We start from the raw sequence: 16,287 nt of genomic DNA, 5'->3' as shown, positions 1-16,287 counted from the left end.
AAATTACTCTTTGAGTTGTGCACAAGAGAAATTTAAGGTGCTATTAAAACTTCAAAATTATCCAAGACAAAATATTTTAATAGAATATAATGTTTATGAGTTCTTGAAACATGCTTACATGAATATAAATAAGCTAAATCAAAAGAACTGAACTGCAGCTTTTTATTTGGAACTGTAGAAATAGTTAACATGCACAGCAATAGTGTGTGGGAGAATTTAAATAACAAGATGTACAGGTAGGTTAGAGGAATTACAGCATTTTGGTTGAGTGCTTTTGTTATTTAAATTCTCTGCTGACATTTTAGTATCCACAGGGAATAGAAAAACTTTGAAATTGCGTTAAAAATAGACAATGATCAACAAGATGTTACATTATATAGGTTTCAGTGATGTGTGAACAACTGAAATTAGACTGATTGAGTGAAGTCATTATTTCTCCTGGTCCATTTAAATTCTACTTAATGTTTTTGAAGTACTGCAGTTTAATTTATAGGTTTAGTAATCAAGCAGAAACATAGACTCAGGTATTGCAGATGAAATTCATCTCCTTTCTTGGCAAGGGAAGAAAAGTGATGCAGGAATAATCATATTTTGCCCACTTCCTGTACCTTAGGAGGAGCATTTAATATACCAAGCACTTTAAATGGCTATTTTAAGCAATATGGAAACTTTAACTGTCTTAACTTAGTTTTCTCCTGCAACCTAATCCTCAGTTGGGTGTTACCTACTCAAATATTCTCTTTTTATTTTGTTTTATTTCTCAGGAACTAGCATTTTTGATGCAAGTACAAGCTCTGTAAAAACTACCTGGATGTTCAGAATGCAAGCATACTGGGAATTAAATATTCTATTATAAGCCTAATGTTCACGTTAAATGGATTGTCCCATTTGCTAATAGAAACAATTCTACCCATTTGCCAATGGATAGAATCACAATCATTTTAAGAAAATTAAGGCTTAAAATGGTAGAAATCCACAATAAAGTGTAGAGCATTTTAAACCATATATATTTTGGTAATACAATATATACAATGTTGTGAAAAAAAATCACTCTCTTGGATCCTTCAATTTCTCAGGAAATGTGGGGAAGAGTAATTTATTTATAGATAGGTAAATATTTTAGTGTAGTGACATGCAACCACAAGCACTGCTATTTAGGAATAACTGTACATTTAACTTTAAGTCAGTTAAAATTCTACATTCAAAATTGCAAAAACATCAGACTTTGTTACAGAATATTGAAGGGGAAAAGGTTTGGAGGAAGAAGAGGATTTATTGGTTAATATTTGAAATCCACTTCACTTTCATTCTTTTACTAAGCAGCCTTAAATCTAGGAGTGAAGGATTCCCTCCAGAGAAACAAACCATCAACACAGCTCCTATATCAATTTCTGGTTTGTGTATTGGAGATACCCAAAGTAATTTCCATCAGACAGTCTTTCATTGCCCAGTGCACCTATGAACAGAAGACAACAAAAAAGTCAGTTAAAATGTAAGGAAACAATTAGCCATTGTAATAGGTTGGCCGAGTTAAAACTCAAGAATCCTGAATTGTAGCGTTGCCTGGCAAACAAGTTGACCTCATTCCTCACCTCCCAGAAAATGTTGCTTAAAGCCATCGGCTTACTCACTTTCCCTCTCTGCCTTACCAGGCAAGGAGCAGGATTGCAGCAGCCTGGGAAGCACCACAGGCCTTTCTCTCTCCTTTCTAAGGTGCTTGATGGGCTGCTGTGAGAGTCAGTGTCTCCTGCAGCAGCTGGGGGCTCTACAACTTCCATGCTATAAGTGTCTGTCGGGAAGGGAGACTTGTATCCTTCCTTTTGTGCCACATGCTTTTGAACTTATTTGAACTGTTTAGTTCAGATAATCTCCTCATTCCATCAGAAGAATTTCCCCAATGGATTTTGGTTTGGTTTTCCACCCCTGTCCTGAAGGGAATCCTGTTTCTACCTGTCCAGTATTGCCCCTGCAGAGTCTGTACAACTCTGGTCCTTATAATCCTTTCCCTAGTACTACAGGTGGGAAAATCCTCAAACTCCTCAAGCTTATTTACTAATGGATTTTTTTTCAGATAACTTTGAAAACCTTTACAAGGTAGAGTTTTAAAGCCCCCCTTGCCTCCATTTGCAGACTGTCCTTTGCCAAGGCTCTTACCACAGTATACAATGTATGAAATGTATGTACAAGCTATGGTTCAGCTTGCATTTCAAATATTGAACAGAACAGTGAATGTTCTGTTTTATTTGCTATATTTCAAATATTTATTAACCAGAGAAGCAGTTACATGTTTCTTATGGTTTTCAGTTCCCAGGCAGGCCTGGGTTTTTTTCATTTTACAGATAACATAGGAAAACAGATTTTAGTGACTTTGTACAAGAGGCAGGACTTAAACTAAATTTATGGCTCAGTATGGCAAACTTTCAGTCTGTCTCCACTCCTATCTCCCAAATTTTCAAGCCTGTCTCAGTGATCTTTTTGTGTGCCACGATGGATGGTGTATTTTCTCAGTCCTACTAGTATTGTAGCCTGCTTGTTCTCCAACAAGCCATTCCTACACCTTGTCCTGCTGAGGTATTCCATAGTAATATTAACAATATCCACTGCAGATAGCCCCATCATGATACATTACACTCTCTTACTGTCACAACAGCTGATTCTTAAGACATCACTCTCTAGAATAATGTTCTTATCCTACTTAAAAGTACACTCCATTTCAAATTATATTATTCTCTACATTTTTAACAACTATACTTTGTTGCTCTTAATTCCTTGGCCAGCATTCTTAAAGGCAGAGCACTTTATAACAGACTTTTTAGTTTTTCTTTTACTATTCCACTGACAAATTGCATCCTCAGTGCTTTTCAGTTCTGGACAGTTTCCCTTGAAGTTAAAGGGGAGATAATTTGGAGACTGCAGCTATCAAATCAGAGAGACATTTTTATTTGGGTAGCTATAAAGTTTTGGCTGGCTTGCTGTTCTGACTGTAGTCATAACAGCAGAGAGCATGTCCCAGTGCAGGAGTATAATTGTTTTCTGATTGACCTAACACAGGGCAGAACTGGCCCCTTTAGAAGAAGCCCTTATAATGAGCAAAATATGCTGAATTTAGCCTGTATTATATCAGCATAGACAAGTGATAAAAAGGGAATGGAAATTCTTCAGGGAAAATAAAGTGTAGGGCATGAAATAAAATGCTTGTCCATTTAACTTTGTTTTAATGACTGAAGGAGTTGCAAATAGTGTACTTCCAAGTGCATTGCATTGCTTTCTCATGTAATGCAAACTTAACAGTTAGACTTGACTAGTAAAAACATAATTCATTTGAAAAAGTATCAGAAACATGGGAATTTTAAGGGATCACCTAAGTTGAAAGCAATGCAGAATTGCTTCCAACTATAGGCTATGGAGATTGAGGAAGGAGAGAGTAACATCTGAATGATATCAAAGATTTATTAATTATTCTAAGGGGACTGTAGAACATCATATGGAGACTAGTAAACAGGCTTGCCTTTGCTCTGCAGGGGTTCTAAACATTATTACAGAGTTAATAGCCCAGAAACAGCCTCTACTAGGAGCCTAAAAATAGGCTCCAGTAGGAGCCTGAAAATAAATATACAAAAACAAACTCACAAACCTGAAGAAAAATTACCGTAGGAATCTACTTGCCATTTAGACTAAGGTCAAATTTAAAACTCACAGCTTCTTTTTCGTTGATGTATAACTGTACTGAAAAGATATTTATATCAGCCCCTCTGATACCTCATTCATGCTTTATAAACGCTTCAACGGGGGTTTTTTTCCCCCTATATTTGAAGGGAATTTAAAGAAATCCACCTATAACACTGAACTGGTTTTAGGTATAATAGCCTGACTCTTTTGGTTATGCCCACTAACCTCCCTTCCCTTTGCTTACAAGAGTGTTGTTACACAACTGTTTGAGCTCAATTTGACTTCTAGAACACCAGCCCATGAGAAGGTTTCCCCAGGACTTGCAGCACGCACAGAAGCGGTGCACTGACCTGCACACAGGGCTACCTGCACGGCATCTGTCAGTCAGAGTGCGGACTGCCAGCACTGGCTCTTTGTCCTTTTGAAAGCATCACACCCATGCTGCAGCCTCTTCCTGTGCTGCTTGGTGAGCACAGAGCATCCCAAGGCATGTGCCTGGGGGAGCAGCACGTTGAGCTGCCGGCTCTGGAGGAGGATGGGTCAGCACAGGAGGTCTGAAATAGAGCAAGGCCAAATGTCACACTGCAACAGTGCAAGAGGGGCTGGATCCTGAGAACAGCAGATACGGGATGAGTTGGGAAGGTGGGAAGGTTAATGTACTTGTTCTAAAAAGAGATGACAACACGCCACCCACTCGTGTTTTCATGTTTAGTAAGACGTTTTCAAAGGGTTTAGAAGTAATTACTTTCAATACAATAAATCACATTTAGATTGTTTTTAATCAATGAGAAATCAAATGACAGATGTAAGCATTACAAAGACTGAGGAGCCTATTACCAGCATGATTTTAATTATTTACATTGCAAATCACTACCTCACTTCATGTATGTGACAATAATTCAACTTCACCTCAAATTTAACTGTTTCTGTTTTGTTCCAGAATTTAGCTTACGAAATCATTCTTACACTAGGACAAGCATTTGAGGTGGCCTATCAGCTTGCACTACAAGCACGAAAAGGGGGTCATTCTTCAACCCTCCCCGAAAGCTTTGAAAATAAACCCTCTAAACCTATTCCTAAACCACGTGTTAGTATTCGGAAGTCAGTGGTAAGTAGAAGGTAGTAATGCATGCAAAAAGTCCAAAATTCAGCTGTACAGTTAAGAGTTTATATACTAGCAGCTGTACAAATAAAAATACCTCTTGAGTCAGAAATGCTCCATCGTGCCACCTCTGCTCATCAGCTGGCAGGGTTGTGTCTGCACAGCACTGGCAGCCATTTCAAACTACTTATTTCAGATTTCTCCAGTTTAAGATGTTGCTTGGTTAGTCTTGTGTGTATATATCTTACAGTAATTACAGAGGTTTAAGTAATTCAGTTTAATCAATGCATACCTCTCAAATTCTGTGGTTTCATGGACTTTCCTAATCTATCTCCTAACTTGTTTGGTATACGATCACAGCATGTGTATCCTAATCAAATTAAAAATCCAAATCAATTTACAATTATCCTCTCAGACCAAGCAACTTCGTTTCTTTTCTTACCCTTTTCTTTTTTCTTTTGTTTTTTCTTTTTGATCTGGGATTCAATATACTTTTTCAGTATTAATCACAGACTCCTAAGAAACAAAGCTCATTGAAGCATACGTATTGATTGCCTTTAAAGTGTCCTCCTGAAGTGCAGAAATGACAGAGAAATATTCTTTTACAATAGACCTTTTAAAAAAATTATGAAAACTATTATAAATTAAGTGAGAACACAGGCACTGGGAGGGAAAGGAGAAAAATGACCGCACACTGTTTCATATTCACTGACTATAACGCGAGAACTGTACTCTACGACACTTAATTATTGGGTATGGGGAAGGGGGAGGGGGAAATGTATGACTGTACACTTTGTCATCCATTGCCACAGAATCTTCCTCCATAAAACTTTAAGTAGAAACATTTCCTGATGCCATCGTCTGTCTCATTAAGCGAACAGACTTCTCAGGATGAAGTGTGGCTTTAATGAACTATGATGCCCTATAGCTTGGGGGTAAACACAGCTCTGATCTCAACAGGAAGAAGAAGGCAGCCATGAGTACATGGGAGTGTAGACACCACCATACTTGCTGCTGTACGACTTTGTCAATTCGGGATTTGCCCTGTTAGTTTAAAGAAAAACCCTCTGCTCAAGCTGCCGTGCACGGAGATGGTAACCCGTCTGTATGTTTGCATTTGTCTTAAAGCAGATAGATCCATCCGAACAAAAGACTCTTGCGAATCTACCCTGGATTGTTGAACCTGGACAAGAAGCCAAAAGAGGCATTAATACCAAGTATGAAACTACAATTTTCTGATACAAAACTGTCCCCCAGTTCCTTGTTGTGCCTTGCACGCCAAGCAGTCACAGCACAGCCTTTCCTTTATGGCAACGTTTCAATCCAGCAGAGAGGAAGACTGCACTGTATGAGTGGCCTTGTAACTAACAAAAAAGGCTGACAGTCATTTCTGGTGATGTTCTTCTTTCTGCAGCACTGACTGAAGAATGACACTATATGAAGACTTTTAAAATTACAGTCCACAAGAGGAGTGAGAAACCTTATTTTTCATGCCGTTCTCCCTTGTGACTCTGCCACAGTGCTTTCTTTGATTTCTTATTTTAGAATTCTACTTTTTAAAGAAAAAAACCACAAAATGTCTCTAAACTAATAATAATGCTGCCTATGAGTAGAGTATTTGATTGGGTTTTTTATTTAAATCTTGGCAGTTTTTAATTGAAATAAAACCAGAATTAATAAATAGATTATTTGTGAAACCACTGAATGCATTAATAATTACTGTGTTGAATAAAGAACTCATTGAAGTGATGAGAAATTAGGCACCCTGATTTCTGTGTGCGCTGATTTTATATGTAATCATTGATGTCCTTTGATCCTCTACAGAAATAAGAACCTCTTGCATTGTAGCAAAGGATCAGAGTTTTATGAATGGTTAGAAAAAGGTATTAATAATGCACAGAAAACATTTATTAGATATTTTTATGGAAGAGAAGTACTATAGGAAAAGATATGAATATTTATGGAAGGAAGCCAGATTAATTATGAGAAATACTGTTTATTTTAAAGTTAAGTAAATGACTGCTACAGCAGCATTATGAAAATTATAAGAGTTGTAGCATCAGTGCGCTGGATGTTCTGTGTGATCAGTCTGGAATGAAAGTGGAATGGTCATTCTACTACACCTACATATAGTTTATGCAGTTCAACATTGCTATAGCCATGAATTCTACTAGTATTTTTTAAAAAATATTCTCAGTGGTTCTAAAAGAAGTCAAAACCATGGATTTTGCTATCAAGATTTCTGTCACAGAAAGCTTGTTTGAAAGAGTTGTTAAAATTCTACTGCAAAACATTTTCTAAATAAAAACAACAAGAAAAAGAAAAAAATTCCAAAGTAATAGAAATGTTTTCATGAAACAAAATAATTAAGCATTTGCTTAATATTTGGTTAAATAAGATTTACTTTTTCTTTAAAGTGTTTTAATTTTTTAATGTCTGTGGAGTATTTGTATAATACCATGATGTATATTTATGTAGAACTGAAATGATAACAGTAAAAATATCATTATAGGAGAAAAATGACATTTTAACGTATATTGTTCTATCCAGTCAAATTGTGAATCATTTTGAAGTTCATTATAGAGATATTGATAAATTGTGTGGTTGTCTTAATGTTTTTTTAATTATTATTTCATATCCAGCTGAGGTTTTTCAGTTAGAATCATCAGTTGGTATATTCCAAAAAATGGATAATTGAACTTGGTTTAAAACTGATAATTGTATATGGTTTAGTTAAACCTAATCATAGCGCTGAGTGATGACATCCTTTTAATACAGTATTCAATTTACTTGAACAAAATAGTTCCCTGTACATATTTTTGCTTATTCACTGTTGATATGTACTTAGTCAACTGACGGTAAAAAAAAAAAAAATAACACTAAAAATATGGTACCAAAAGGAAAATTGTATAGGAGAACAGTAAATAGTAGCCTCACTGCAACAAATACTTATGTAAATATGCTTGGGCTTCCAGTTATAAATTTTGTAATTTTGTCATTTATTTATATCCTATAAAAGCACACAAAATAAAAGGAAGTTGTACAGTCCCAACTTTGTGTATCATTTTATCATTGCTAAGTGAAATCAGGAGCCTGATGCAAAGGAGACTAAAATCAGTGAAATCCCCTTCCCATTTCACTGATTTCACTGGGCTTTGGATCTGGCATGGAGGAAACCTAGGAATTGCTGTGGAGAAAGTTTTGGGTTGCAATACAGATTTTGTTTACAGATGGTAAAAAGTCACAGTTTAAAGTCCTTAGTTTACTGGTTCTTCCATACTCTACTCAACTGCTGACTTCCCATATTTAATCACACCCTGTGATTTATGCAAGAGTTATGTTGAAACACATTCAGTTCAGGCACATATAGTACAAATGGGCCAGGTTTGCAGGGTATAAAACTGGGGCACCTCTTATGCAGCTGAGTGACCCCTAAAATTAAAGGATGAGACAGGAGCTGCAGCAAAACTCTATGCAGATGTAAAGGAAAGGTGTGAAACAACAGGAACAGGTGCCAACTGGCACCTTGCAAGAAGAATTTGATCTAGGTTCATCACAGAGATGTCAAGCAGGTAAGGTGGCACAGTAAGCAGCTGAACTCATTTGAGAGAGATAATTTGGGCAAGAGAGACTGATGATAACTAGCAGGACTGATGAAAGATGAGACAGATGAAAGACTGGTAGGGCAGAGAATCGAGTGTGAAGGTTTTGGGACACAGGCAGTGAACAACTGAAGCTCCCACAGGAGACAAATTTAAACTGGAAGGAAGGATAAGAATTAACACACATTGGAGACTTATGTATTTCCAGAAACCTGAGATATTAGAAGGAAACATATCTGTCTACTCACCAGTACTAGTGTAAGCCAGTTGGAGAGAAGTCCAGGGGGTCTCCTCTAGCATGGCACAGTGGTTCAGCAGTCCTTTCTTCAGATCCAAAGGGACTCCTACAAATTTGCACTTATCCGAAGGAGTTACCACTTGACCTTTTGTCTTTTTTGGTTGAGTGACTTTTCATTTAAGTTCCTGGTATGCTGGAAGTGCATAGGCAGTAAGGGGATAATGGTCAATCTTAAGAGTGAAGGTAGGGAACAAAGTCAGAGACCTCTATACGATCAGAAAGTCAGGAAAATTGCTGTTCTTGACCTCAAGGGTAAAAGAGAAGCAGAGGCAGGTTAAGGAGGGCATATGAAGAAGATGGAGCATTTGGATGCCGTAAAACCAATAGTTAATTCCAACGACTGACAGAGTCGGAAAGTGGAGAATAGGCAAAAGAAGAGAGGTGATACAGAAGTAGATTGCATTTGACATGAGAAGGTAAGCAAATTGAGATCCAAATGGGATGTGGGTGACAGGATTTCGAGAATTATGTGAGTAGTGAGGTTTCTAATATGCTGTTGTGAATGAGTGTTTTAGATTGCTCAAAGAATCACTGGCAAAAGGTATCTTTTTTGCTAAAGTAGATTTAATAAAAAAGTGAAATCATGATAAAGATGATTTAAGCAAGGTTCACTTGGCTGTTGAACTACATAGTTGAAGCACACAGAGAGAAATTGGACTAGAACCTATCAATCTAACTAAAATCGGTCAACATTATCTATGGGGGGATTGAAGATGGGAAAAGGTTAAGGATTCAAAAGAGTAAGAATAAAAGGGAATGAGGGGGACCCTCCTGTTGAGTTCAGAGTAGATGCTTTTGCCAAACTTAGCTCCAGTCTTAACCAATGGCTTAGGTCTCAAGTTTTTAACAGCACTTAAACTTAACAGCACTTCACTGATAAGTTCAGAAAAGATTCTGTAGAATTTACAATGAGTATGACAGTAACATGCAGGCCTAACTTACATACTAATCTAATGTACTTACAAGTTACAGAGAATAACACTCACAGGGCATGTATGTCCTGGTTTTGGCCAGGACAGAGTTCATTCTCTTGCTGTTGCTGAGAGGGGCAGGGCCTAGAGGCATGTGGCTGTGGCTGGGTTGCTATCCTAAACCATTCAGGTGATTGTGGGGGGACATGGTTCCAGGTGGAAGAAAAGGTGAGTGTGCAGCAGAAATGGCATTATTTTGTTCCTTTTTTCTGGAGGAGCAAAGCAGGGACCTCAACCCCTGGGGGGGTGCAGACATGGAGCAGGGCAGGCAGAGCAGTCAGTGCTGTCAGATGATCCAGCTTGGAAGGCTTGCCCATCCTTGTTTCTTGTTGTCTTGGGCTTGGGGGTGAAGGGACTTGAGCATCTGCCATATTGTCCTTTGTCTCAGGAAGAGATGTGTAGCTGCTGGGCTGTGGTAACATCCACCATTTTGTCTTCGTCTTGGTGGCCATATTGAGCTGGGTGAGGGTGGTAAGCACCTTTCTGTATGTAAGAAAACTTCTTTTTATGCACTGTTGTTATGAGTACCATTTGCTGTTACTATTTGTTTTCCTTCTCTCATTGCTTTTTTCCCTAGTAAATTGTTATCTCAACCCATAGTCTCTACTTTTTTGTCCCTCTCTCACTGAGGGGAATTGGGGAGAAGGGAAGCTGCTGTTTGGGTTTTAAACCACAATGATTTGCAATACTATATTCACACTTGGCAGACACACACTAAAGGAGTGTGGACACATACCTGTGAAAAATTCTTCTCAGGATCAGTAAAGTACTCATGTTGGATGCCCTTGCATCGTTTCGAAGGGTGAAGAGGATCCTTGAGGAGTGGGGGTATCAGCCCAAGCTCCATTGTTGGCTCTTGGCAGTGGTCCTACAAACAGAGTGAACGTGAGGATTTTCTCATGCTGTCCTGCTCAGAGTGAATTGTTGGCTGCAGCCCTCTGTGGTCCAGGAGAGCTCAGAGGCTCTCACTTAGGACTGCTCCTTACAGGGTTGCAAGAGTGTTTTCCTTAGTCACAGCAATTTCCATCCTGGCCACAATTCAGGTCAGTACCTTTCTGTAAAAGTTCAATCATAAAAGCAGTGTTACACTTGCATTCTTATGCAGGCAAGAAAAACAGGTCTCTAAGACTGTTCACTAAAATGCAGGAGCTCATTAGCCAAAATAAGTTCCTGGGAGTACACAGTGTTTTTGATAAGCTCAAGGAGCTTATCTGAGCTATCATTCATCAAGGCCAAGGCCTAAAAAGCATTTCTGAAATCATAGTGTGGGCCAGTGTGAGAGGGGGATGCACCACCACATATGCACAGTAAAAAGGCTGCTACTGGGACAAGGCTTAAAACTGCAGAAAGTCCTGACAAACAACAGGGAATTTCTGTGTTTGTGGAGTTAAAGGGTTTCCTAAAGCAGATATTGATGTTGCATTTGAGACTGGATGCAGTGACTTCTCCAAAGTGTCCTGGTGTTTATTAAAAGCTCACAGCTGGCAGGAAGAAGCACTCAGCATCTCTGGTTCTGGTATTCTGCCAGGAAGTTCGTGAGAAGCTGCTTCACCTGCAGAACCACAAGGTACACATGCCTTGCAGTTTAAAGTCAATATCTCACCATCAAAAACTGGCATGGCCATAAAATGGTAACCATTGGCAAGGGAATCATCAGGTTATGAAGATTTTGTCTGTCCTTTGGAAAAGAAGCAGCATGCTAAACAGAGAGCTAATGCTCGTACAACTGTGAAATAGTTTATCTCCCATTCTAGATTAAAAAAGGCAGCTTGAGCTACATGCAGTACTCTAATTTTGCCCTAGATTTCTTTCAATGTGTTCAGTTCAGCTGGCCTGCTTCACACTTCACTGGAAGATGGTGTCTAAAATGTCAACAAGACAACAGTCTAGAAAGAGTAAGTTTATCTCCAAAGTACCAGCCCAAAGAACAATTGACTCTGTGAAGGAACTGCATAGCAGTGGCAAGCACATAAGTAAGACACATGACATAGGGACTAGAGACAATATTTAGATATGAACACTTATCTAAGAAGAGGGATATTTCTTATCTCATGTTAAAAGATCATCTGAAGAAAGTGGGGGAAAAAAGGACTCTTAACTGGCTGGAAATCCTGGCAGGATTTTCAGCCCACTGGAAAGCATAGGGGAACAATTCTTAGGTTTTTCCTGAAAAGCTCTGCAATTGTTCAGTGTTCTTTGGCTTCTTTAGGTGAACCAACTTTTTTGCTAAATCAGCAAACTGACTGTACTGCTATCAAGACCATGCTGATTCTGGTTAACCATACACTGGTCCTAGTTAACATCCGATAACCTGAGCTAGACAGAGGCTGACCACAAGTTTCACCTGTGGCCAGAGTTCACACTGGATGTAGATTTTGTGGAACTGGTGGATTATTTCATCCCTACTGACTGGACAGTCACACTCATTCTCATTACAAGCCTGAGTGCAACCAGCCCAAACACCACTGTCCAGCTGAAGAGGCAAAGCAGAGAAATGGCCTATGGCCCTTGCCTTTCAGGAAAGCTGTGCTCCAAGTGCATGAACAGGAAACAGCATCTCCAGCTGGCTCCTGCTCTTGTAAAGACCACAAGCAAATTTCTCTTCAATCCTACTTAACCTTTATAGTGTACCAGTTCTTTTTTCCTTCTGTGGAAGTCAGGTACTGAGATATATTCAAGAACATGGGTCTGGGTAAAGTGGTAACAACAAGGCAGACAAAAATGCTATCAGTATGTAAATGAAACCAAATTCTCTCTCTCTCTCTCCTGTCTTCTCTTGCCACTGAGCTTGGATAGGAAAACTGCTTTTCCTATCAATCATAAAAGCTGAATTCAAAACACATTACAACCACGTGAGGAAAGATGAAGCTTACTGGAAATATTCAAGAACTGCCTGGATGCAGGCCTGTGTCACATGCTCTAGGATGATCCTGCTTGAGCAGGGATCTTGAACCCACTGTGGTCCCTTACCAACCTTACCCATTCTGTGATTCATACAGTTTCTATGTGTGATGAAGAAGTCTATCACAGATGTAACTTCGTAAGCTCACTTGACTGTAAGACATGTGCCTTTTTGCCTTTTAAATATGGAATTTCCTACTTTCAAGTAATTAGAACTGCTCAAATACTCCATACCCTTATATAAAGCTAAATTCATTCTAATATTAAATCCTTAGAGGGGAAAAAAAGGTAAAGAAAAATAAAAATTCATTCTCAGTGTTAAGGCTAGGCCAATGCTTGAGAGAGCATGTTCAAATTTCAAGGCAGTATATTTGTTATCATATTTTCTAAACACATAATAGAAAATCAGAAAGCCAATGAGACAAAAGAGATGGAAATATGCTCCAATGAGCATTAAATTTTATCCTATAGTGACACCGTGAGGAAAAAATAAATAGACCACACTAATTTAAAAAATGCATTAGAAGCAGTGCAGTTTTCTTTTTTCCACTTGTGATTATTGGATAATGATAATTGTGAGGCTACAGAATGTCAGGCTTAGGCATGTCCTAAGCAAAAATCTTCTAATGTATATAGTTGAGGCTAGCACCACTTCTTTCTTGAGTTGATGTTGCAAAGACTAATATTCTTCTCTTTAATTTACCTTCCAGACAGTATGTAAGTCTATAAAAGTATCAGTGATGGATTAAGAGAACACTTCTGCATTGGAATTGAGTGAATCTACTGAAACATACAAGTGTCTGGGAATGCTGTGCATGAATGGATGTTAATATAAAAAGATACTAGATCATTCACCATGGCCATCTCTCTGTCACAGCCATTACATTTAACTCCGTTATGCTTACATAAAACTTGAAGAGTCAACTAAGCTAAGTACCTCAAAAACCTGGAAAATTGACTGATTGTTACAAGCAGCAGGGAAAAGAGACTATTATGGTGCCAATGTTATCCCCAGCCCCTGATGTGGCAGGAAAGTCTTTTAGAGAGATGTACCTAAGTAATCCCAGCTGCTGATAGATACAGCCTGCTCCATAGACAAAGAAAAAGTTGGGCGGAAATATTCCTGCCAATCTGACTTTGGAGATATCTGTTTCCCAACCAGAAGTCTAGTCCTGGCATGATGCAATCTGCAAGGTATCAAAAATATGAGTATCTATTGCATCTGAAGGTACAGATCACCTGTGTTCAACACTGCACATCCTAAAGCTTATGTTATAGGAAGGTGAAAAGATTTAATGATCAAATTACACAGTACAAGACTTAAATTCTTCCCGATCTGCAGATGACCAACAAAACCTCTGAATCCTAGTATTTCATTACAACCCCTTCTCTAGAAGAGACTTTTGCAGACCTGAGGCAAGGAACATTATAAGAGGGTCTCTGAAGTTCCTTTCTGTACCTATTTTTCAGTGAGTCATGTAAAACAAAGAAATAAAGATCTTAGCTTTATAATAACCCATAATATTTGAAACACACAGAACATCTGGAAGCATTTAAGCAGAAGCAGAATATTTTCCTCAGATGTTTGTTTAGACTCCATTTTGCATAGATGTAGGAATTAAGAGCTAATTCCTTTTTTTATATGATTTTACAAGTTTATCTGAGATCAAAATATGGTGTGATAATAAATCAAATTCTGTTAAGAAATCCAAGGTTAATGTATTGACAATGACTTGTTAAAAACAAAACCAAAAATAATCATAAGCAAAACAGTTAGAAATCTGTAACATTTGCCAAAACCAGTCTCTTAAAAAACTACAGCAGTCAGTAATGCCTAGAAAAATCCTGTGGTGCTCAGAGAAGACTCTACTTTTCCATATAACCTCAAATCTGCCATTCCACTGTTTTCCTAAGGACTGACTTCACCTCTTTAAAAACACCAGAACTGCAGCAATTCTCAGCTTTTTGGAATTTTTCATTTTTTTAAGGTGTGATGAATTTTACCAGGTTTGATTCAAAGGATTCTTATCTATTGCAGACAAATGGAAATCTATCATTTGGACTTGGTTATTCAAAATTCTTTAGTTTGAACAAATGCATCCTTGCTATCTGTTCTGTTAAGATTATCAATTTCCAGTGCCACATATCCAACATTATATTTCAAAACTGTGCCACTTTGATCAATGGAATAAGCTTCTTTTTGTTAATTACATTGGTTTAATATTAATCTCTTGTTTGCTTTCCTTATTGGTATTTCACTCCTTGCTTTAAAAACCCTTAACAGTTGCTCTTATACTTTGTAATTTGCACTCTAAAATATTAGAAACATCATCTCTTAATATATTTGTCTGTGCTTCACTGCAGCTACTACACCTTTTTTAAAGGGATGTTGTGTAAGATAACATCTCATTCAGTGGGTTTGGTGGTGTGGTGACTTTTTTCACATCTGTGGAACTGTGACATCTTGGACTACTTTCAAAACTTTCCAGCTTTTACACATCCTACATTACATCTGTGCTCCCAACCATGTCAAAATTTATTTGCTGGAATTATTCTAAATCTGTAACTCCCTGATCAAGGTGATACTCCATTATAAAAGGAATACACAAGCAGAGTACAATCAATGACACTGGGAAAACTAATAATTTTTTTACAGCTTGAAATTGGTTTCATAATAAAGATTTCATAAAGTTTGCTTTTCAAGAATGTCCCTGCTGATCCAAAGCCAAATGTGTGGGTGTTTTTCATCTCGCTGTAGTTGATTTAACTTGTAAAAGAAGATTTAACTTCCTTTCTATAGTTCCTCTCAATTACATAAACATTCCTGTGAGCCAGTCAGTAAGAGTTTAAGACAGATTTAGACCTGCTTGGTGCTAATTTATGTCGGCCTGATTACTGAAATGTTTGCTATATGGCTTCATTTGTTTAGTGTAACAAGAATTTTTCAGGAAAAAAACAACTCTGAAGGGAAAGGATGGATTAGGTTACCCAGTTTTCAAACAGTCTCTGAAATCCAGTTAGAGAATGAAAAAGCAAAGTCCACAAATCTGCAAGAGCAAGCCTTGTATTTCAAATGGTATGCAAAAAGTGTTTAACTGCTAAAAAAAGTGCTGCTTTTGCCAGTCACCACAAAAACACCACCACTACAGTTACACCTTGAATGTGCCACTGCTGCTGGATTATCTGTGCCACTGACCTCTGACAGTGGTTGCTCAGATCTTGTCTTCACTTCCTATGGGGAAGAATTTTTGCAGTCCTCCCCTTGGACTAGGTCCATGGGTTACAACACCTAATTCAGTTGTTCTCAATTTGGCATTCTGACTGCATTTATGAGCATTCCTTTCTTCCCCTTCAAGGAATCTCAGCAGCTGTGGAGTCAAATTAGAAATACAAAAAAAACCCCGAATCTCATTTTCAATAGAAAAAATATTTTTTGTTAGAACTCAAATGTTGCTAAAAACACATTCTAAACGGAAGACACTCAAGTTCCAAAGCCCCTTGCTTCCTGTCATAGGTATTAATTCCATTTTAGACATCTGAACTATGATACATTCTTTCTCACAAGAGCAAAAGTAAGACCTCTAGTATTTGCTGCTAACTGCTCAAAGTATTCATTATGATCAAATTCCTATTTTCCAAATAAGAAACAAACAAACACACTAGTAGATACATAACAATCCTAAAGTAACTTCTGACCCATCACAGAATTCAAATAAAGAGCAAAATAAGTAAAGCCAAATGCAG

General features: G+C 37.9%; 1 protein-coding gene across 4 annotated transcripts in view; it reads left to right on the top strand.

Annotated features, from left to right (window-relative positions):
* ANKS1B (ankyrin repeat and sterile alpha motif domain containing 1B) overlaps positions 1–7,823 on the top strand; it is a 413,515-nt gene extending 405,692 nt beyond the window's left edge. For 3 of the 4 annotated variants that reach the window (XM_066319365.1, XM_066319364.1, XM_066319362.1), the window contains 2 exons: positions 4,610–4,777; positions 5,900–7,823. In XM_066319365.1, the coding sequence (XP_066175462.1) occupies positions 4,610–4,777; positions 5,900–6,010 (279 nt within the window). In that variant the 3' untranslated portion in view covers positions 6,011–7,823. Of the gene's footprint in view, positions 1–4,609; positions 4,778–5,731; positions 5,870–5,899 lie in introns of those variants that run through there. The other variant, XM_066319363.1, reaches the window with a different exon arrangement.
* Positions 7,824–16,287: the final 8,464 nt, after the last annotated feature.

The sequence above is a fragment of the Sylvia atricapilla genome, chromosome 5 (assembly GCF_009819655.1).
Source record: "Sylvia atricapilla isolate bSylAtr1 chromosome 5, bSylAtr1.pri, whole genome shotgun sequence".
NCBI classification, from domain to species: Eukaryota; Metazoa; Chordata; class Aves; order Passeriformes; family Sylviidae; genus Sylvia; species Sylvia atricapilla.
Note: the sequence above shows the minus strand (reverse complement) of the source record. Positions and strands in the feature narration are given on the sequence as shown.